The sequence below is a fragment of the Magallana gigas genome, chromosome 6 (assembly GCF_963853765.1).
Source record: "Magallana gigas chromosome 6, xbMagGiga1.1, whole genome shotgun sequence".
NCBI classification, from domain to species: Eukaryota; Metazoa; Mollusca; class Bivalvia; order Ostreida; family Ostreidae; genus Magallana; species Magallana gigas.
Genome location: NC_088858.1, coordinates 47,084,591 through 47,109,163, shown reverse-complemented (window position 1 = coordinate 47,109,163; position 24,573 = coordinate 47,084,591). Strand labels below are relative to the sequence as shown.

The window sequence follows — 24,573 nt, the reverse complement described above, 5'->3', positions numbered from 1 at the left end:
CAGCTACTGGATTACATCAGGGATACGACCTGGCCAGTGTCATTAGGGTGTGTCTTTGGACAGGGTGTAAGAACGAATGAAGTGGAGGGATGGCACACCCGCATGAACAGAAATCAAAAGGATGCCACAACCTTCCTTTCTACACTCTTCTCCGACAGGAGGCTGATCTGCTGCCCCTATAGAGGCGCTTAGTGAATTAGGGGAAGTTGAAATGCCTTCAGAGAAAAACATCAAGAAAAGTACAGTATTTAAAGAAATTAAAAAAAAAATCATTGATCCAAGAATAATATAATTATTTATGTTCTGAACATGGTAATTCTGTATTAATCCAAAACATCATACATCTGTAAACTTTTTATTATTTTTTTAATTATATTTTAGGTCCATGCACGTATTTACGACCTATGGGAGGCCTATTCAGCAGAGGAAGTGAGCACATCGACCCTGCTGATACTACTCAGAAGTGTTTACACCCCTGTTTGAGGACTGTCTGAATTGTGACTATGAACCTGTTCATAGTTTGAACTGTTTAAAAATTGCATTATAGTGTCTGTGAACTGAGTTTCATTTCATAAATTGTGATCTGTGCTGTTTTTAATATCTTTTTAACTTGTGTACTTGCATGAGTATATAATTATTGTATAGAACCTTTGTGTTTTCCTTTATTTGAATGTAAATATTGTTATTACCTATTTAAAAATGTTGCAATGATAATAAATCATTAATATAAATGAACTAATTTTCTTTTATTATACATTATATGTTTTATTATCAGTATTATATTACTTTTGAGTAGTGGCCCAAAATCCTGTTATAATTGAAATAGACACCAGTTTTTATATATTAATTTGAAAAAAAACTTCGTAAACCCCCGGAGATGAAATTATTATTTTGGCTAAATATTTAAATTAACATAGAACTTCAACATTAACACATGTGAGCGTATTATTAAGTATATAACTATTAACAAGTGACCGTATTATTGAAGTATCGGAAGCTCCCGGTCTGAACAAATTCAGATGGAATGTCGTCCATCCGAATTTTTTCCGATTTGGAGCTACAGACATGCAGATAATACAAAACAATAAGTTTAAAGCAAACGCAAAAAAATACCGTAGGTACATGTCGACCAGTGTAGTCGTACTCAAATATTTGGGTACGAGTGAACCACATAGTTTTGGGTACGACCTGACCATTTGAGTACGAGTCGGCTTAGGTGAGAGTCAGTTTGGGTACGACTTGACTGTAATTGTATATTCAAGTTGGATTTTAATAAATCTCTAATGCACACCTAGCCTGCGAATGTGTTCGGAATGTTTTCTTTATCGTTGTCAAGTATGTAAGAAATCCAGAGGTGCTTGAATGAAAGTTCACGAGACTTCAACGAGATTTGTTCAGTTCCTGTAAAATTTCGAGCGGAAGTATAAGTGTTCGGATAATATTCCCAAAATACGAAACTACTGGTCGTTTTTCATATTATATCCTACTTTGATTTATGTTAAAACATGAAAATCTTTAAAGGTGTATGTCTTATTTCACCGTCTAGCGTTATTTATATTAAACGAAAATATTCAGAATAGAGTTATCATCCGTGCTCAACCACGTGCAGAGTGGTTGAAAATATAAATATTGGGTTGCTTGATAAAATCCTGTCCATGGTTGATGCTTGTGGTGTGCAATACCATGTTTTTAGAAAAATAATGGGTGTCTGTTTTGCATAAAACCTAGTATATCAGGTCATTTTCAAGGAACATTCTGCTTAAACCAGTATAGTTTGTTTCACTATTGATGCTATTACTAGGCCAGGGGCTTTGGTTTCTACAACAATTCATTTGTATATAAGACTGATGGATGCAGCAACTTCTAAATTTGTATATTAAGACATATTTAGAAGTTGTTCCTTCCATCACTTTTTGGAGATTTTTAAGAAAAATGAAAGATATACAGTTGAAATCGACGAAATGGAAAATATCCAAGATTTTTTCATCGACAAATTATCCCTTTTCACTCATAAAAGTTTACAGGAACGAAAACAAATTTCTTACGGAGATTTATAATGGGAAATGTTTAAATCTTTTCTCCATCCGGAAGTACTCGGAACACCTCGCGCAATTTTTTAACGTTATCATACGGGCTTAATAATGGCGGATGCAATGCAATTTCTCCGTAGACTTTCTATTTAGGGATGTGTATTGAAACCTGAAGCGGAAGAGGGGGCGTTTCAAAACAGATTATCTTGACAATTTTCATATTAGTGGAGGGATAGTTTGAGCACAAATGTATTTATTAATTTTCGAAATATCAAGCGAAAAGTGGTGGAAGCAAAAACTCGGGACAGAGTATAGTAATAACTAAACAAACAAAAAAGAAAAATTTGAATTTCTTTTTTGGGGAGAGATTTCTTTTAGTTAACACATGGAGCTTTTATCATATTTCAAAGGGAAAATGATTCCTCCGAATACAGAAGAGAAATGTAATGAAATAGGTCCGCATGGATGGGCTTAGTGTGAATGTTTACGAGGCGTATATGATGCACTGATAGTTGTACAAGCAGTCAACGGTTTGAATTTAGGAGACACACCATGGATTATGATGCTCTCATTCAAAAATTGGGAACGTTTGGTCCGTACCAAAAGCGTCTCCTAATGATTGTTTTCTTTCCAATCATCTTCAATTCCTTTGGAGCGCCTGTGTCTAATTTTATACTTGGAGAACATCTTCACAGGTAAGAAACGTTTTTAAAAAATTATTAGATGGTTTCTATTTATAGCCCTGGGGATCTATTTTTACTAGGGAAATTAATGGCAGCATTTTTAGAGCAATCAGTTTTCAAATTTAATTTTTCCGATATTTTGACAGGCATGTGCATGGATATAAAACAACCTAGTAAAGTTATTTCTGTGACATTTTCATAAATATATACATAACTTAAACCCTTGCATTTAATCGCCCGTGAAATGAAGTGGACCTGTAAATGCATGAATGGATCCGCAACAAAAATATGGTTTTAAAAACCCCACTCATTCAAAATACATGTAAAATAGGGTAAAATTAGAATATTGTCATGTTGTTAAATTAGAACTTTCGGCGTATACAAGAGACTTTTCTCATTTCAAGCTGTAACTTGCAATGTTCAGACACTGTGAAAACAGTACGCTTCAAAATACCAATCCTCAAGTTCTTTTTATTTTATTTTAAACCTGAACACTTTTCGTAAATAGGCACTGTCACCCAGCCCAGGTACCGGAAAATAAACTTTTATTTCTTAACACCCGATTGCACATCTGAAACTCGTGGCCGACGTATAGTATTCCGTTCGTAGTCTTTGGATTTTTTGCATTTATTTCCTCATTTATGTGCACCTGTTTATTTTTTGTATGTATTTTTGGAGAAAAACTGCTTAGAGATCTATGGCTTATCCAGGGGTTGTAAAAATAGCGGTGATAAAAGAGAAGTTTGAGGGATAATGCATTTTACATGCAGGAGCGGTGTTTAGCTTTAAACTGTAGTACGAGATCTTTAAACAAGGGCACCGCTAAACGGAGCATCCCCTCGCGATATGAGTTATTGTGTGGGGGATGCATTATTCAGGAATATATAGTTATGCAGATGTAAATAGAGACAATATTCTACTAACCCTCCATTACTACAAAAACTACTTTTTCTTCACCGCTACTAAATCTTCATCCAAAAAAAAAATATCAAGTTGTTGATTTAAACTGCTTTCTTTCACTTTGGTTTCTCAGAAGTGAAGCTGAAGTACATGATTCATTCATAAAATTTCTGTTTACATTTGTGTTATTTTAACGATATATTAAAAAGAACTCAACTAATTGACTTGAAAATTAACAGAGTTTGTCCTTATACTATGCAAAGTAAGTGTATGAAGTTTAATAAATATCTGTGCAAGGTTTTTTTGCTTCAAAGCTGAACACACACACATACACACATGCACAGCAGCGATGATATATCCCCTTCGCAACAAGTTGCACGAGGGGATAAAAACAAACATTCAAACATACATTAAGCTATTAACTCTATTAATTCATCGTAACGGTGTTCTGTCACGCTACTTTCGCTCTGGGTAATTGATAACTCCTACTCAGAAATTTCGATTGATAACTCGTATACAAAGTCGATTATGACATTGATTTAATGAAATAATAATTTGTAATAGTATTAATGGTTTGGAAAGGCAAATGCATTTTTTATTTGTTATTTTACAGAAGTGTGCAATCTATGATAAATATTTTTAGTTTTGAACGAATATTGTCATAATGTATGCCCCCCCCCCCTCCTTTACAATGGTGTAATTTTATCTAAGTTTTTGCATAAAAATTTGACCAATTGATATGACGTTGCATTTGTTTTAATCTTTTACTTTGAGGCATATTTGTGTAAAGGTTGAGGAAATTCTATTGGAAGGTTTTTTAAATTTACTAGAAAATTGAAATGGAGTGCACACACCCACACATACATACATACACACATACGAACACACGCACGGTAGTGATGCTATATCCCCTTGCAACAAGTTGCGCGAGGGTATTAATTAATTAACCCCCTCTTAATACGGTTCATTGGGATTCGAGGTTCGGGTACCTCATTCATCATATCACGTAAAACAAATAAAGTTTTATATGTTTATTAAACAAACAAATCAACAATAGGCAAATGAAAGGAGGAATGTAAAACCCTATGGTTATCGAAAAGGAGTGGTGGACTTTAATGTAAACAATTACTAAATAACGACAAACTAATTAATATGCTAGGAGACACTATGGAAAAATTTAGTTCTTGGTCAAATAAAACGAAAAGAATTTCTACTAACCTATAGAGGTTAGAGGCATAAACAGTTCAAAAGAACTTTGCAACCGACTTATCAGATTTCCTAGAGTGTTCGGTATTTATAGGAATTTTACCCAATCAAAATAAAGATACTAAATATAGAAGTTAACTAATAAAAAAAAGTAACAAATACTATAAAAGAAAGTAAACCAAACCCGATCGAATATAACGGAAATAGAATAAAATTTACGTAAGTAATTGTTGATTCTACTACATTCTCCCTTCCTTAAAAAAATTAATTCATTTTATTTTCATATAATAAAAAAATAGAACAACAATCCATCAACACGAATAACAATTGTTAATTTTTTTAACAATAACATGTTATATACAAACAAAATGAATATCAATTGTAAATTTTAACAATAACAATAAATCATAATTATCAAACTGAAAACGAATATTAACATTAACTCTAACAGTTAATTTGAAGCTCAATAACTTCCGTTAATTTTCCCAATCAGCTTTCCTGGGCGTCCCTTGCCTCTTCTGTAATGCAGGAAAACTTCCTCTCCCCGAATATCCACTGTCTCATCCATGCAAATATACTCCTCTCTCCATAAAATATCACCCACTAAAGGTCCTTGGATTGACTAAAACCTCAAGAAACTGGCGACATCTTTTGACATACAGGGTTTTTTATACCCCCGCTCCGAAGGAGAGGGGGTATACTGTTTTACCCTTGTGTGTCTGTCTGTCTGTCTGTCCGTCCGTCTGTCCGTCTGTCTGTCCGTCCGTAACAAAAATTTCTGTCGCATTTATCTCAGCAACTATTTATCGCAGATGCTTGAAATTTTAACACAGTGTTTGTTAAGGCATGCCATATCGTGGGATATATTTTTGTACCAATCGGACGTCAACTTCCTGTTAAATGACGACTTTGCTTATTTTTTAACCAAAATTTTCAAACAAATTTTCGTCAAAGATTTCTCAGCAACTGTTTATCGCAGATGCTTGAAATTTTTACACAGTATTTGTATAGGCATGCCATATCGTGGGATATATATTTGTACCAATCAGACGTCAACTTCCTGTTAAATGACGACTTTGTTTATTTTTTGCCAAAATTTTCAAACAAATTTCCGTCAAAGATTTCTCAGCAACTATTTATCGCAGATGCTTGAAATTTGAACACACTATTTGTTTAGGCATGCCATATCGTGGGATATATTTTTGTATCAATCGGACGTCAACTTCCTGTTAAATGACAACTTTGCTTATTTTTTAACCAAATTTTCAAACAAATTTTCGTCAAAGATTTCTCAACAACTATTAATCGCAGATGCTTGAAATTTTAACACAGTGTTTGTTAAGGCATGCCATATCTTGGGATATATTTGTGTACTAATCGGACGTCAACTTATTGTAAAATGACGACTTTGCTTATTTTTTAACCAAAATTTTCAAACAAATTTTCGTCAAAGATTTCTCAGCAGCTATTTATCGCAGATGCGTGAAATTTTAACACACTATTTGTTTAGGCATGCCATATTGTGGGATATATTTTTGTATCAATCAGACGTCAACTTCCTGTTAAATAATGACTTTGTTTATTTTTTGCCAAAATTTTCAAACAAATTTTCGTCAAAGATTTCTCAGCAGCTATTTATCGGAGATGCTTTAAATTTTTACACAGTGTTTGTTAAGGCATGCCATATCGTGGGATATATTTTTGTACCAATCGGACGTCAACTTCCTGTTAAATGATGACTTTGCTTATTTTTTAACCAAAATTTTCAAACAAATTTTCGTCAAAGATTTCTCAGCAGCTATTTATCGCAGATGCTTGAAATTTTAACACACTATTTGTTTAGGCATGCCATATTGTGGGATATATTTTTGTATCAATCAGACGTCAACTTCCTGTTAAATAATGACTTTGCTTATTTTTTGCCAAAATTTTCAAACAAATTTTCGTCAAAGATTTCTCAGCAGCTATTTATCGGAGATGCTTTAAATTTTTACACAGTGTTTGTTAAGGCATGCCATATCGTGGGATATATTTTTGTACCAATCGGACGTCAACTTCCCGTTAAATGATGACTTTGCTTATTTTTTAACCAAAATTTTCAAACAAATTTTCGTCAAAGATTTCTCAGCAACTGTTTATCGCAGATGCTTGAAATTTTAACACAGTATTTGTATAGGCATGCCATATCGTGGGATATATTTTTGTACCAATCGGACGTCAAATTATTGTTAAATGACGACTTTGCTTATTTTTTAACCAAAATTTTCAAACAAATTTTTGTCAAAGATTTCTCAGCAGCTATTTATCGCAGATGCTTGAAATTTTAACACACTATTTGTTTAGGCATGCCATATTGTGGGATATATTTTTGTATCAATCAGACGTCAACTTCCTGTTAAATAATGACTTTGTTTATTTTTTGCCAAAATTTTCAAACAAATTTTCGTCAAAGATTTCTCAGCAGTTATTTATCGGAGATGCTTTAAATTTTTACACAGTATTTTTTAAGGCATGCCATATCGTGGGATATATTTTTGTACCAATCGGACGTCAACTTCCTGTTAAATGACGACTTTGCTTATTTTTTAACCAAAATTTTCAAACAAATTTTCCTCAAAGATTTCTCAGCAGTTATTTATCGCAGATGCTTGAAATTTGAACACACTATTTGTTTAGGCATGCCATATTGTGGGATATATTTCTGTACCAACCGGATGCCAGCTTTCTGTTAAATGTCGACTTTGCTTATTTTGCATATTCACATCAGAGCGGGGGTATCACTAGTGAGCATTGGCTCACAGATATCTTGTTGAATTTGTGGTTTTTGTCCAGTCGGCCCTGGATGATGATATACCTAGACTGCCGCTGATGGATCTTGCACAGGTGTCGCGCAACCTGTCCCCCCCCCCCCCTTACATGCTGGTAGGGGCACCTGTGAAAAGGCCACCGGAATGTGAGCACGAGGGCCTCGTGTGTCATCCCCCAGTGCTCCAGTAAGGCTGGCCACCGGGGAAACCTCTCAAGGCAACCCTCCGCCGGGCATGAAATGCTCACTTCGATAGATGGGGTCTCTGTCGAGTTTGGTTCAGAGGGATTCTTATCTGCAAACATGATCCCCCTCTGTAGCCCCTGGTCCAGTGTGTTCTGTCTTGTCCATAACATCTTCTTCAATTGTGAGCAATTCTTCATCTCCTAAAAGAACCTCTAAAACGTCCATGCCTGAGATTAAAAAAAAAACATACACACATAATATTTATAATATCCGGCATGCAGAATAGCCGCCTTATTTCATGCATAATAATAATTACATTGTGTTTATTGTATTATTTTAGTAGATAAATGTTGTGAAAAGTAAAAAAAAATCTGTATATATTTGTTTTATATAGAATAAGGCTGAGAGGGGGGGGGGGGGGGGGTGGTTGATGGTTCTATCCCGTCGGGTTTTTCTCGGTATACCAACTGGAGTGGCGCTTTTAAGTTCTAAGGAGTCAGCTACATCCGTTCTATCTAGCCCATTTCTGATGGGGTTTTATCCAGTGTATTGTTTTAAATGATCGACATGAATATTAATACTTTTATTGGCCTCATTTCTTTTAATTTCATATGTAATGTCGGAAACTTTTCCCACAACCAAATAGGGACCTGTCCAACCTTGTCCTCTTTTATTATTTATAGCAGGGGGATACCATCTCCACACGGATTCACCTATTTTATATGACCTTTGTTTTAGACCCTTGTCATAATAAATTTTTTGACGACTTGCAGCAATGTTTGCTTTGTCACACACATATTCAAATGTAGATCTAATGGCGTTCTGTACCCATGCTACATACATAAATGGACAAAGATCAAGTTTTTCCCCAGGGGGAGGACCCACCATAATATCGATATGTAAAGATAATTCTCGACCCAACATAATTAAATTTGCAGAACATTTTGTGGATTCATGTACGGTAGCTCTATACGCCATCATTAAGTGAAGGAGATGATCGTCCCGGTCTTTTTTTTTCGTTGACAAAGGCTGAAAGAATCTGAATTAGAGCATGCGATCGAACCGATTGACAAGTCCATTAGATTGGGGACGGTACGGTTTAGTGCGATCTTTTCTATACCCAGCTTTTCACATAAAGCTATAAACAACTCGCTCTCAAATTCCCGACCCTGGTAGGTATGAATCTGACGCAGGGTACCGTAGCGGCAAATAAATTCTGTTAGTAACTTGTCGGCAACAGTCATAGCCGTATGATTTGGGACTGCATAGGCCTCTTTCCATTTAGGGAAATAATACGCCACATTGATTATATACTCATTTCCCTTTCTAGTCGTAGGAAGCCCCCCTAAAATGTCTATTGCAATTCTCTCGATTGTTTTACCGATTGCTGTAAAGGGTATTAGCCTACCCCGGGACCCGGTTTCCTTCTAGCACACTGATCACACGCTTCACACCAGAGTTTAACATCCTGTCATTATAGGCCAATACAATCGCCTTTTGACATTTTTAAAAGTTTTGTCCCTACCAAAATGACCCGCTAATATATCAATGTGTAAGTAATTAGGAATTTTATCTCTGACACAGGACGGAGCTACAATCTGATGAATTGTTTGCTTGACTGCATTTTCCTCACATGTTGGATATAAAATTTCATTTTCAAAAATTTTAAACTCTTCCCACATGATGTGCATGATCTTGACTAGGTGTGAACAATTTCTAACTACACTTTTGGGGGTTTATTTTGATTATTTCTCTTAATATTTAGAAATTCATCAACTTCAGGATCTTCCTGTAGCCGTTTTTTAATATTTTCTACACCCCAGTCTTCAACCCAGTTTGGAAACTCGGAACCATTAAAATGCAGGAAACATTTAATTAATTTTTATCTACTTTTTGGGAGTTTTCACAAGTTTCAGGATCCACCAGACTTTCTCTTTTTACATTTTCTAAATGGTCTTCTGGTATGCTTTTCACCCTTGCGGTGCTGGATTTCAAAATCAAACGTGTCTATTACAGATATCTATCCAGCGAGCATGCCCTCTTCACCTTTAAAGTTTTTTAACCACACAAGGGATGCGTGATCTGTGCGCAAAAGAAGATGTCTACCCAAGAGAAAATGTTTAAATTGTTTGAAAGTAGTCCGAGTATCGCACTACGTCATAATACGGATTTTACAATATTGGTTCGACTTTTACAAAGCGTTTTAGATACCCGGTATTGATTTTGCTCTGCATCGCTGTTGTAAACAATAGCAATAATAAGCAATTAGAACGGTAATATATGTATTCTATGAGAGATAGAAATGATTAATGTTAACTCGATTCTGCTTAAGTAAAATGAAAAACGTAGTTTCTGATTATCCAAGTTCTCAGGTATGCTTATATCTTCTTTGTTTTGATGCCCCCCCCCCCCTCCCCGAAATTTTATTTTTCTTTTACTAAAACCGGTTTAAATTTAGAGACAGAAGCTATTTCGAATTTAATCAATCGTCAATAAATTAATGTTTAAATGATATCTAACATTGTTGACAGATCTAGGCAGAAAACTGTAGCAAAATGTGATTTTTACGGATTTTTTCGTCAGGGTCTACTTGGTTTAGAGCTTATAGCGTGAAAAGTAATCCGTCAACATATAATTTATTTTACCAAATCTTTTTTCTAAGATGTCAATCTATAAGTAACACAATCATTTTGTTGGGTTTTACTTAAAGTTTTAATGGCGTACGCGATGACCTTTTCTTCTCCATTCTGTACTTGAGACAAAGCACCCCCTATTCCTACTAAACTTGCGTCTATATAAAGAATGAACGGATCAGTGCTATTAGGATACGACAGAAGAGGCGCGGATATGAAACACTGCTTTGACCCATCGAACGCTTTTTGACAAGATTCGTCCCAACAGAATTTTCTGTTTTTGCGCGTATTTAGTTGAAGGAGATGCTATTGTAGAAAACTCATGTATAAATTGGCGATAGTACCCGGTTAAACCGAGGAAACTTTTAACTTCAGACACGTTTCTTGGTTCTGGTCAGCCTTGAACGGCTTTGAATTTTTCTGGATTGCATGCTATACCTGATTCACTAACAATGTGTCCCAAATATACCACAGACGTTTGGAATAAAGTACATTTCTTTGGCTTTAATTTTGAATGCGCTCTTCGTATACATTGTAGAACGTCACTTAAATTTGACAAAGCAGTTTCAAAATCTAAACCAACAAGATATCTGTGAGCCAATGCTCACTAGTGATACCCCCGCTCTGATGTGAATATGCAAAATAAGCAAAGTCGACATTTAACAGAAAGCTGGCATCCGATTGGTACAGAAATAAATCCCACAATATGGCATGCCTAAACCAATAGCGTGTTAAAATTTCAAGCATCTGCGATAAATAGCTGCTGAGAAATCTTTGACGAAAATTTGTTTGAAAATTTTGGCAAAAAAATAAAGTCGTCATTTAACAGGAAGTTGACGTCTGATTGATACAAAAATATATCCCACAATATGTCATGCCAAAACAAATAGTGAGTTAAAATTTCAAGCATCTGCGTTAAATAGCCTCTGAGAAATCTTTGACGAATATTTGTTTGAAAATTTTGGCTAAAAATAAACAAAGTCGTCATTTAACAGGAAGTTGACACCCGATTGGTACAAAAATATATCCCACAATATGGCATGCCTATACAAATAGTGTGTAAAAATTTCAAGCATCTGCGATAAATAGTTGCTGAGAAATCTTTGACGAAAATTTGTTTGAAAATTTTGGCAAAAAATAAACAAAGTCGTCATTTAACAAGAAGTTGACGTCCGATTGATACAAAAATATATCCCACAATATGGCATGCCTAAACAAAAAGTGTGTTAAAATTTCAAGCATCTGCGATAAATAGTTGCTGAGAATTCTTTGACGGAAATTTGTTTGAAAATTTTGTCAAAAAATAAACAAAGTCGTCATTTAACAGGAAGTTGACTTCTGATTGGAACAAAAATACATCCCACAATATAGCATGCCTATACAAATACTGTGTAAAAATTTCAAGCATCTGCGTTAAACAGTTGCTGAGAATTCTTTGATGGAAATTTGTTTGAAAATGTTTGCTAAAAATAAACAAAGTTGTCATTTAACAGGAAGTTGACGTCTGATTGGTACAAAAATATATCCCACGATATGGCATGCCTATACAAATACTGTGTAAAAATTTCAAGCATCTGCGTTAAACAGTTGCTGAGAAATCTTTGACGAAAATTTGTTTGAAAATTTTGGTTAAAAAATAAGCAAAGTCGTCACTTAACAGGAAGTTGACTTCTGATTGGAACAAAAATATATCCCACGATATGGTATGCCTATACAAACACTGTGTTAAAATTTCAAGCATCTGCGATAAATAGTTGCTGAGAATTCTTTGACGGAAATTTGTTTGAAAATTTTGTCAAAAAATAAACGAAGTCGTCATTTAACAGGAAGTTGACTTCTGATTGGAACAAAAATACATCCCACAATATAGCATGCCTATACAAATACTGTGTAAAAATTTCAAGCATCTGCGTTAAACAGTTGCTGAGAATTCTTTGATGGAAATTTGTTTGAATATTTTTGCTAAAAATAAACAAAGTTGTCATTTAACAGGAAGTTGACGTCTGATTGGTACAAAAATATATCCCACGATATGGCATGCCTATACAAATACTGTGTAAAAATTTCAAGCATCTGCGTTAAACAGTTGCTGAGAAATCTTTGACGAAAATTTGTTTGAAAATTTTGGTAAAAAAAATAAGCAAAGTCGTCACTTAACAGGAAGTTGACTTCTGATTGGAACAAAAATATATCCCACGATATGGTATGCCTATACAAACACTGTGTTAAATTTTCAAGCATCTGCGATAAATAGTTGCTGAGATAAATGCGACAGAAATTTTTGTTACGGACGGACAGACAGACAGACAGACGGACGGACAGACAGACAGACACACAAGGGTAAAACAGTATACCCCCTCTCCTTCGGAGCGGGGGTATAAAAACTATAATGTCATCTAAATAGCATAGGCATTTTGAATACCGCAATACCCCAAGAGCTCCAACTCCATAAATCGAGAAAAAGTGGCAGGTGCGTTCATTAGGCCAAATGGCATGACGTTAATATTCGTCTACCATCTTCACTTTCCAGTAACCACTAGCCAGTTCTACAGTAGAAATATATTTCGCATGGGCTAACATTTGCAAGGTCTCGTCAATTCTTGGAAGTGGAAAAGCGTCTTTCTTTGTGACGGAATTAAGCTTCGGGTAATCAATACAAAATCGAATTGTTACGTCTTGGTAGTTACGACTTGGTAACTAGAACAACAGGAGCAGTCCAGGGGCTTTGACTATGTTCTATCACATTTTTGTCTAGCATACTTCGAACTTCCTTGTCTATGGCTAACTTTTTAACTGGCGAAACTCTTCGAAGGGGGATTTTAATAGGCGCATGTTCCCCAGTATCCATTTTATGTTCAACCACAATGGGTTTTTCCAAAACTACCGCAGGTCCTACAAAAAAACATCTTAAAATTCAAATAACAACTCCTTAATTCTTTTTTTCCCTGACAAATCAGAATAAAAGTTTGCTAATTGGGGTTGTAAGTGTTTGGGCAAAATATTGCTCACCTTGGTAGGAGAATCTCTACAATCGCAAACACAGGCTATGGGTTGTAACGAAGCAACAACACTGTTTTTATTGAGATGCGTATTTTTGGTAGTCAATTTAGAACAGAAAAAAAGTTCTTTCTTGCTAGTATTAACCAAAGAGTTGGCCATTAGTAGGCCTTTTTATGTACAACTTTCTTTGGTTCAATAATTGCTGTATCTTGACAGAAATTTCCTTTAATACGACCTTCAATAAACATTTCTGTGTTAGGAGGAATGATAACAGAATCGCACATTCTAATTCTGGCACAAAAAAGGCTTTACTCTCAGGGATTAAATGTACCATTTCATTTCTTAACTGCAGACAATTGTCTTTAAAATGCATCTTTCCATCGTATTTCATTAGGAAGTCAAGGCTCACAATCCCAGACATACCCTCAATTTCTACTATGAGGATATCATGTGTATACACGTTGTTACCAATTTTAAAAGTGAGTTTCTTTTTTCCCAAGATTGGTAACTCATTACCCAAGGCTGTAACCAGCGTGATTGAAACGCTTTCTATATCAGCCCTATAACTGGGATCAACGGTTTCGATTGTATTTTGGTAAATTAAAGTTACGGAACACCCAGCAATTACCAAAAATTAAATTTGTCTTGCTCCAGCGTTAAAGGCAAATAAAATGTACGAGGAGTAACTGTATTCAACATAACTGTTTGCCCTATAATGTTACCAATTGCAGATTGCGACCTACAATTTTCACCTACTTCGGCTGAGACTTCGGGCGCAAGCTCAGCCCCTGGGAGTTTAAAGGACCACTATCAACTTCTATATTTTCTTTTGTAGTTTCTGTTTGATAGCAACAGTTGCTTGCATAATGACCAAATTAACGACCGCGGCACGTGATACTTCTGCGATATATTTGGCGTTCTAAATGCTTCTGCGCGTTCGAGTGAGAATGTATTAGACTGTTTGTTGATACACGTAGGGATGCATTAGGCCCTTGAGAGCCGGTACTCCAATTGGTTTGAGAAGAAGAACTTATAAAAAAAAACTCCAATTGGTTTGAGGAGAAGAACTTATAAAAATAAAAGCGGTTGAAGTGAACAAAGACCGACTGGATTTTACTGGACTTTCCCTATTAGTTTTAGAATCTTCATAATTTTCAAAATCTTCCAAAAATCTCTCATAAAGTTTTCCTTTGCCCTCCAGCCGGGTTGAAAGTATTGAAGGTAATCCCCCAAATGTGTCATGACGAAAGATGCCACGGATTACTCGAATCCCGGACGAGCCCCCAAAATTATGTTATAGGAGATCTTTAAATTATTTAACCCCCTCTTAATTCAGTTCATTGTGATTCGAGGTTTTGTTGCCTCATTCATCATGACACGCAAGACAAAAAAATTTTTTTTATGTTTAGTAAACAAAAAAATCAACAATAGGCAAATGAAAGGAGGAATGTAAATCCCTATGGTTATCGAAAAGGAGTGGTAGACTTTAATGTAAAAAATGAAAAAATAACGACAAACTAATTACTATGCTAAGAGATACTATAGAAAAATTTAGTTCTTGGTCAAATAAAACGAAAAGAATTTCTACTAACCTATAGAGGTTAGAGGCATAAACAGTTTAATAGATTTGGACACCGACTCATCAGATTTCCTATATTGTTCAGTATTTATAGGAATCTTACCAAATCAAAATAAAGATATTAGACCAATAAAAACTCTAATAACAAATACGATTAAAGAAAGTAAACCAAACCCGATCGCATATATAACGGAAATAGAATAAAATTTACGTAAGTAATTGTTGACTCTATTACAAAACAATATTTTATTCAATATAAGATATTGAGTGAGATTAGGCAACAGGCACAGCCTATTTAAGCCCTCTCCCTTCCTTATGTTCTATCACTTTATTATTCCTATCTCTCATGGCATACATTGCTTCATTCGACAAAATCGTATTGGGTATTCCCTCGAGAAAGTACATTTCAAACAGGATGCAACAAGTTAAGGCGTACCCCCTTCTTAATATATTTAGATATAGAACGAAAGAAATTTACCCTAAGCATCATTTTTAAAGAGTAATAAAATGTGTAGAGGAGTTATATCAAATTTTAAGATACTAGCCCTTACGTGCAATAACGAATTATGATGGTAGATCTAAGTTGTGTTATGTATTTGCTAAAAAGTAATTTATTACTTTGCTTGTCACTTCCAATAACGATGTTACGTTACAGGCAGATCTTTTTGTAATAAAAACTCGCTTCATTGTACTATAAAGCACAAAACATCATCTAACTTTGACATAGTTACATGTATGTCTTTGATTTAGAAATTACTCTGTACAGGATTATTTTTGCACTTCATCACTTGAAAACAGTTTAAACGAATCTTGCTTCACCGTGAATAACATCACAAGACATCGCGTGTATTTCCATTTGTTTCCGATTTATATTCCAATTTGAATATTGTTGCTGTTGTTGTTTTACACTCATACACGCCGCTTCATTTACATTATTTTCATTTTCGATCAATGAAACTTCACATTTTATGATTTGAAAATATTTGATTAAATAATAAGATATGAATTTAATATTTTTTTGTCTATCGATCGACGTATTAAATGAAAAATTGACCGGTTACGCACATTGATGAAAAAGTTTTCCAGTCAATTTTTCCTTTGATACGTCGATCAATAGAAAATAAATTAAATTCATTTCTTAAAAAGAGAAACAGACGTCGACGCCAAAAGAGGAATAAGGCGTATTTATTACTTTATGTCAGCTTTAAGGTAGCTCGCGGTTTGGCTGACGTCATAATATGAATCGACGCAGAAAGTTGACTGTCTTTGCAAAATAATAAAAGGAATTGCAAACAATATTCAGCAACATTTTAAAATAGCTTAAATGCATCATACAAATATTTAATTAACATGTGATAAAAATTTAAAGACATGTAAGGACTTCACTTGTTTTAAAAATTATAGGTGTCCGTTGAACTGTTCTATCTAATGTAATGTGTAGGCAACTAAATAAATGAAACTTCACTATAACATACATTAATATTTTCAACCACTGATCCAAAAAAATATATATAATTTTTTAGATGTAAAATCCGTGACTTGGAAAATGACTCCTATGCAGTGCAAGGACAGCATCATAAAGATTTGATAAATTTAACAATTCCGGTAAAGTTGGATGGAAGCTACGACGAATGCAAAATCATAGTCAACGGGACGCTTGAAACATGTCCTGAGTGGGTATATGATTATTCAGTGTTTACCCGAACAGTAAATTCTCAGGTAAAAACAATTTAATATCAATTAAGTATTGACTCAATACAAACATGTGTTCATGTGGTAGTAATAGTACGTTTTCTGATATTTCACACTTTCAAAAGTAACTAACTTAATGTTAATAATGAGCACAAAATGTCCCGAGTTTTTGCTTCCACCACTTTTAGCTTGATATTTCAATAATAGTAAATACCTTCGTGCTCAAACTACGTTCATCCACTATTATAAAAAATGTCCAGATTATCTGTTTTGAAACGCCCCCTCTACCCTTCAGGTTTCAATACACATCCCGAAATTGAAAGTCTACGGAGATTTTGCATTGCAACAGCCATTAATAAGCCCGGATGATAACGTTAAAAAATTGCGCGATGTATTCCGAGTGTATTCCGAATGGAGAAAAAGAGATAATTCTCCGTAAGGAATCTGTTTTCGTTCCTTTGAATTTTTCTGAGTGGAAGGGATAATTGTTCAATGAAGATATCTTGGATATATTCCCTTTTAACGATTTCAACTGTATTTCTTTCACAAGTATGTGTAATTTTATTTAAAATCATCAAAAAGCGATGGAAGCAATAACTTTAGACAGACTATAATATATATTATTAGTGATTTTTTAAAATGTATAAATTTTTACTCCAGTGTTAAAGTTTATTTATCCAATAAGATAACACATCTATAATGTGCATTTTTGCAGTTTAACTTGGTTTGTGACAACACGTATCTTCACTCTTTCACAGGGTGAAAGTGTTATCAGTCAGACAAAGAAATGAAGGGTACTTTCTATGGAAATAAATTATGTAGGATGTTAATCTTATAAACGAAATTGACATAAAATGGCCACCTAAAAAACATCATTTTTCTATAATTCTTTGCTTTCTTTGTACACAATTAGCGGTAAAAATATTTTTTAATCTTTCTTTAATCCAAATGCCCACAATTTAGAAACAAGACATATCGCAGCCTGTACCCGCTAATTGTTTTTCATTTTTAGCACATACGGCTTGTTTTTTAACATTTCTCTTTCAAAAAAACATTGTGCGCATGCTTTAACAAATTTTTTACTACAGGTGTTTCTATCCAAGACTATTAAGGGACAAAAATATTTTCCTTGTTGAAAATGTTGCTCGATATTTCCTATTCAAGAAAGGTATGAAAAATGTCAATTTTTGAAAGATTTTGATTTAACTACCAGTGAGTGCAAACAACTAGAATAAATAGGTATTTAGTATTATATCACCTTTGATATCTAATGACATTTAATGATTTTTTAAGATTATCATTAGTTAGAGGGATGTCTCTTGTTGAAATTTATATGCAATACATGTATGTAGGCCCCTTTTGTTAAGTAAGTGTACGTAAAATGCGAAACTTGACTGTTGTGCTGACTTTACACGGTGAAATTACAAGTTACAGACAGGAGGTGAAATAACAGAACAAAGTAATGAAGAACTGACGGGAGTTGATTTTGTCGATGTTTATTTTGCATGATAAGTATATGTAATAACATGTAATTTCTAATTTGAATTACGCACATTTTTATAATATGAATTTTTGGACTTTTTCGACGAGAATGTCGAGAAACCCCCGTATGAATCATGTTAAATAATATTTAAAGACAAAATTAATTAAATCAATCTATGTATCAGTAATAGAAATATTTCTCGAAAATTGTATGGATCCAAGTAATATTAAACTCTAGTCTCGTTCAACCAAACGCTCGGCTGACACCGTGATTTACGGAGACAGCCGAGCGTCAATTTGAACGAGACTATATTGAACTCTGGCGTAGGAATACATACGACTACAAAAATATTTGATTTGTTCGTACCATTTAAAATCTGACTATTTTTAAGGTATTTATAAATAAGTTTCCTTGAAAAACAATGCTTTAGCATACATTACATCGAATTTATCAATTATTTTCAAGAACTAAGTCTTGTCAGCAGCAATGATTTCTGCTGAGGTCCAAACACTGTTTCATTTTCGATTTGTCTGAGTAACTGCATAGGAGAGTTAATTAAAATCAACTCCCAAAAAGTAGGTGGATGGGGCATTGTAAACTATACACCGGTAAGTTTTTGACATGTGATGGTGCAACATGCACACGGTATGGAAGGTCAACCCTCTGCACATCTTCGCTAGCCAAGGGTTTTCGGTCCACTTTGCTCCCCATAAACCCTTGGCGGATTTCATTACGAAAACTCGGTGACAAGCTCCGTTTTATGATTGGCTGCAGCTGCGAGTAGCTGATCCAATCGCAGTGCTTGTAAATATAAACTTTAAAAGAACTTTGGTAAAACGTAAAAACATTCGGTGCTTTTAACAAGTTGAGGCACAAGTTCTCGAGTACAGTGCCTCCCCAACGATGGTCTAACCAGATCGCTTTAAAAACCTATATTTTACTGGGATTATACATAGTTCTGCAAACTTGTCAAGACTCGCGTAAATGCATGGGAAGTAAACATGGCGAATGTGTAGAAGTTGCCTATCCTGTTAGTATATTCGTTCCTGCTTATGGTTATTGCTTTTAAAGGTTCAATGAGCTCTGTTTTATTTTATTTGTTTGGTTCACATTATTCACGACAACGATACCTGGTTTTATGGCATAAAAGCTTTCATATAAATCGGCGACTTTTTCACTCCCGGTACGGATCCTTACAAAACACTACGAATAAAACATTCCGTGCTTTCCCATGGTTATAACTTAATTCGTATTTAATAGCATCGTTAATTAAGTTCCGATATTCGGTAGTCAACATGTTTTCAAGTTGTATTAATGCCGTAGTGTATAATAAACCCGTTGTTTAATTCGATTAAAATGTAAATATGCAAGGGGCGCAACTCAAGTTGCTCGCTAGATAGCGCCACCACATCACCGAGTTTTCGTAATGAAATCCGCCAAGGGTGTATGGGGAGCAAAGTGGACCGAAAACCCTTGGCTGGCGAAGATGCCCTCTGCAGGGAATTAGCTGGGAGTGGTCTAAAAAGCCGAAAAAATCATGAACAAATGGGAAAAATCTCAGAAAAAACACTTAATGAAAATTGTATATATTCATATAATAAAGCACCATCTTCACATGAAATAGCCACATAAGGCAGATATGGCGTTCCATAATTTACCTTTCCTCATCTATATATGGGGGTAGAGAAAAGAATTTCTAAGCTTTAATACATTCTCAATATATTGTCCCCGCGGAAGCGCTGAATTCATGACCCAGGGCTATCAATTTCACAATTTAGGTGCAAGACTGAATTGACATTATACCGTATTTCACCATGCATAAATTTAATTTTACAAGTTTAGGAGTATAGAAGATTTTTGGAAATCATGGTTTCATTTGATTATTTTATTATTTGGACCTGCCTATGAAGCCCTGGTTGTTTGAGGTCATAGATTTTACAGATTTTATAACTGTTATCCTAGAGATGCTTCAAACCAAACGTGATAACAATCGGATTTGTAGTATTTAAGAAATCAAAAATGTAAAATTGTAAGCGAACAGCACTCGCCGACGGACAAACACAAATCGCAAATTGACTCTTGAGACCAATAGACATCGAGGTTATTTTCTATATAGTAAAAATTAAGCTGGCACAAATGTACATTAAAGCTTATCAAACTAAGAAGAAAAAAGCCATTTCAGGCCCCAGGATCATGAAACTGTCTTGAATCTTAAGTCACATTTAAGTCAATAAATTTGCACTTAAATTTAAAGATCGTTCTTAAAGTGGATCACAAAATGGACTTAGGGTTAAGTCTCAAATAGTGTATTAAATCTTAAGTCTGCTATTAGGCACACTTAAGTATACAGATTGTAACTAAGCAACTTCAAAATGGTGGCACTCGTTGGATTAGGCGGCTCACTTTTCCTCGGGTTTTTCGAGACCGTCTTAATCTATAAGAAATGCGGGCAGATGATGAAATCTTCGAGAGGTACCGTTTTCGTCGACGCACTATCATTTATATCTGTGACATGATTGCCGAGACGGTGAGTCATGGAACGAGGAGGCCACTGGGGCTTTCCACAAGCTTGTTGGAGATGCCGTGAATGTGTCGAAGGCAACGGCTGGACGATGCATCCGGAGAGTGGCCTCGGCCATCGCCAATGCAAACGCTTCCTAATTCGTCTATGAGAAATAATTGCCCAGCATTTGGACCTGCACATATATTTTTAACTCAAAACTAGGGAAATATCAGTAAGACAATCACCATAAACAGAGGAACTGCATGAATCTTGAAGATTAAGTATCACCAATATACATGTATAGGTAAATTAAATACACAAAACGAAAGGTCCATAGCTAAAAGGAGAATTAAGTCAAATTAAACAGTTGAAAGATTGATTAACAAAACGATAAACTGTGGGGACATAAATATAAGTTGTTAATTACATTATGATTAAATTACACTTAAAAATTAAATTTCATTCAAGATATCTACATCAAAAAATGGGTCTCTCTCTCTCTTTGATCTTTAACAGAAGGTAATGATTCTGAATCAGAACCAGTTGCTGCTGATCTTTGATCAATTTTCTTCTCTCTCTGATGTTCTCAAGTTCTTCATGGAGCAGCGTCTCCGTTGTAATTTTCTGGGATGAAGGTGTTGGTCTAGTTGGTAGAGAGGGCAGAGTGGGCGCTGACGATGGCCCAGGTTGCAGATTTACTGAGCTGGTAGGACACTCTATGCCGGGTACAAGTTGGGGTGTCAGTGAAAGAGAAAGTGAACTAGCTGGCTCTAAAAACATGATACTGAGTTATCCTTTTTGCTTTTTGGATTTCTACATTCTTTCCACATATTTCAACCACTATTTGTCATAATCATGATGTTTGTGTGTGTGTGTGTGTGTGTGTTTCCTAAGGATCATTGATCGTTGTATAAAAAAAAATTTAACATAGTTATGAATCTAATGCAAGTATCAGTACTTAATCTACTTGTTCTGATGTTCATTTTTAGACATAAAGCCTTCATAAACTTTTCTATTAATATTTTAATGTTATTAATGTTCTATATATTAATTGTGAATTGATATTGATAATCAAGTGATATTTTTTTCAGGTGAAGAAGGCAGCCAAACAGAACATCACACCCGCCACTAGCATTGTTGAGGAGATAATGGCAAAGAATTGTGACTTGCGCCAGACAAAGAGCGGTCGTCCCACTTCATCCCTCCTTATTCGAACTCCCAACAGACATCAGCAGAAGTTCAGATCCGAGGAACCAAAAGAACTTAACTTTGAGGTACTCTTAAAACTTACCACTCAAATAATGTAGTAAGACTTGTCTTTAAAGTAGGTAGTCTATATGATTTGCATAAAAAGTTTAAATGCAGTAAATAGTATCATTATACAACCAGTGTACAATAAACATCAATAGCAAATATGTAGATTATAATTTTAAAAAATACTATAAAGTTTACACATGTATGATGTTTTGGATTAATACAGAATTGCCATGTTCAGAACATAAATATATTATTCTTGGATCAATGAGGTTTTTGCTTTAAATACTGTAATACTGTACCTTTTTTTATGTCTTTCTCTGAAGGCATTTCAACTTCCCTAAGCGCCTCTATAGGGGTAGCAGATCAGCCTCCTGTCGAAGAAGAGTCAGAAGAGTGTAGAAAGGAAGGTTGTGGCATCCTTTTGCTTTCTGTTCATGCGGGTGTGCCATCTCTCCACTTCATTCCTTTTTACACCCTGTCCAAAGACACCCTAATGACACTGGCCAGGTCGTATCCCTGATGTAATCCAGTAGCTGGTTTAGAGCTCTAACCTCCACACCATTGGCTAGTTCTTGGAAGGCAGGTTGGACATGCTCTTCGGGAATCGGGGGCAGAGCCATCAGCTTGCGGACAAATTTGTTGATGTGATCTCTTTCCCGATAAGCTACCTACAAAAGAATTATTCATGTCAAATTAGAAAAAAAAATGTTTTTCACATTGTATTATATGATAAAAATACAAGATATTACAAGTTTTTACTATAACTGATATTTTCAACAATATAAATAAGATGATTTAGATGAATGGATTGCATGTTTACCTGTAATTCTAGGTCCGGCACCTTTCCAAAAACTGTCTTGGACCATTGGAAAGCACAGCCTCCGATCCTTACATCAGGGAAGACCAACAGCAGTCCTTTCTAGATCCCCCTTCAAAGTCAGCTGTGAAGAGTTGAACTTCTGGAGGTGATTGCAGCAAGTCAAGGAAACCTTAAAGACCTATAAAAGTAAAGGAGATTATAGTGATATATAAATTGTAAAAAAAAAACAACAAGTTAATGCATTTTATGCACTTTAATAACAATAATGTAATAATGTACCTTCTTGTAATCCTTCCCATGTTTCCCTGACATAAGGATGAATGCCAGCGGCACCTGCTTCAGATGACCTCCATTCTTCAAGTAGGCGTGAACTGACACCAGTTGCTTGAAGGGCTCTCTAACCGGTTTGAAAGTTCCATCGATGAACCACTGCTTGGCAGATGCTAGAGTTGCTAACTGCTGAACATGGTAAATCTGTATTAATCCAAAACATCATACATGTGTAATCTTTTAATTATTTTTTTTTAAATTACATTTTAGGTCCATGCACGTATTTACGACCTTTGGGAGGCCTATTCAGCAGAGGAAGTGAGCACATCGACCCTGCTGATACTACTCAGAAGTGTTTACACCCCTGTTTTTCATAGTGTGAACTGTTTAAAGATTGCATTATAGTGTCCGTGAACTGTGTTTCATTTCATAAATTGTGATCTGTGCTGTGATATCTTTTTTAATATCTTTTGAACTTGTGTACTTGCATGAGTATATAATTATTGCATATGACCTTTGAGTTTCCCTTTATGTGAATAAAAATATTGTTATAACCTATTTAAAAATGTTGCAATGTTAATAAATGATTAATATAAATGAACTAATTTTTCCTTTTCTTATTATACATTATATGTTTTATTATCAGTATTATATTACTTAGAGTAGTAGCCCAAAATTCTGTTATAATTGAAATAGACACCAGTTTTTAAATACATGCATTAATTTAAAACAAACTTCGTAAACCCCCGGAGATGAAATTGTTATTTTGGCTAATTATTTAAATTAACATAGAATTTCAACATTAACACATGTGAGCGTATTATTGAAGTATATAACTATTAACACACGTGGGCGTATTATTGAAGTATCGGAAGCTCCCGGTCTGAACAAATTCAGATGGAATGTTGTCCATCCGATCCGAATTTTTTCCGATTTGGAGCTACAGACATGCAGATAATACAAAACAATAAAGTTTAAAGCAAACGCAAAAAAATACCGTATGCACATGTCGACTAGTGTAGTCGTACTCAAATATTTGGGTACGAGTGTACCACATAGTTTTTGGTACGACGTGAACATTTGAGTACGAGTCGGTTTGGTACGACTTGACTGTAATTGTATATTCAAGTTGGATTTTAATAAATTTCTAAAGCACCCGGCCCTGCGAATGTGTTCAGAATGTTTTCTTTATCGTTGCTAAGTATGTAAGAAATCCAGAGGTGCTCGAATGAAAGTTCACGAGACTTCAACGAGATTTGTTCAGTTCCTGTGAAATTTCGAGCGGAAGTATAAGTGTTCGGATAATATGGTCGTTTTTCATATCATATCCTACTTTGATTAATGTTAAAACATGAAAATCTTTTAAGGTGTATGTCTTATTTCACCGTCTAGCGGTTATTTATATTACGATAATATTCAGAATAGAGTTAATATCCGTGCTCAACCACGTGTAGAGTGGTTGAAAATATAAACATTGGGTTGATTAATAAAATCCTAGCCATGTTTGATGATTGTGGTGTGGAAT

At 34.9% G+C, this 24,573-nt stretch overlaps 1 protein-coding gene and 1 long non-coding RNA gene across 6 annotated transcripts; one reads left to right on the top strand and one right to left on the bottom strand.

The window, feature by feature from the left end:
• Positions 1-352: 352 nt before the first annotated feature.
• On the bottom strand, positions 353-23,607 carry LOC136276534 (uncharacterized). Its single transcript, XR_010715027.1, has 2 exons — positions 23,433-23,607; positions 353-509 (listed from the first exon to the last, which is right to left on the bottom strand). It is a non-coding gene; the product is annotated as an uncharacterized lncRNA (long non-coding RNA).
• Positions 2,460-23,580, top strand: LOC136276533 (organic cation transporter protein-like). Of its 5 annotated transcripts, XR_010715024.1 has the most exons (7): positions 2,506-2,725; positions 16,547-16,742; positions 21,793-21,975; positions 22,282-22,541; positions 22,791-22,964; positions 23,094-23,246; positions 23,319-23,580. XR_010715024.1 is itself a non-coding variant. In XM_066088774.1 (4 exons), the coding sequence occupies exons 1-4, from the start codon at positions 2,583-2,585 to the stop codon at positions 22,297-22,299; spliced, it is 540 nt and encodes a 179-aa protein (XP_065944846.1). In that variant the 5' UTR covers positions 2,460-2,582; the 3' UTR covers positions 22,300-22,784. The 5 variants fall into 5 exon arrangements, 1 of the variants encoding a protein (XP_065944846.1); XR_010715025.1 differs by lacking the exon at positions 23,094-23,246; XR_010715023.1 differs by having other exon boundaries at positions 23,094-23,579.
• Positions 23,608-24,573: the final 966 nt, after the last annotated feature.

Bases quoted from the DNA above. Each gene is read 5' to 3' on its own strand.
- LOC136276533 (XM_066088774.1), top strand. From the start codon at position 2,583: ATGGATTATGATGCTCTCATTCAAAAATTGGGAACGTTTGGTCCGTAC. The intron at 2,726-16,546 runs GTAAGAAACGTT...ATAATTTTTTAG, and splicing joins CTTGGAGAACATCTTCACAG to ATGTAAAATCCGTGACTTGG. The intron at 16,743-21,792 runs GTAAAAACAATT...TATTTTTTTCAG, and splicing joins CCCGAACAGTAAATTCTCAG to GTGAAGAAGGCAGCCAAACA.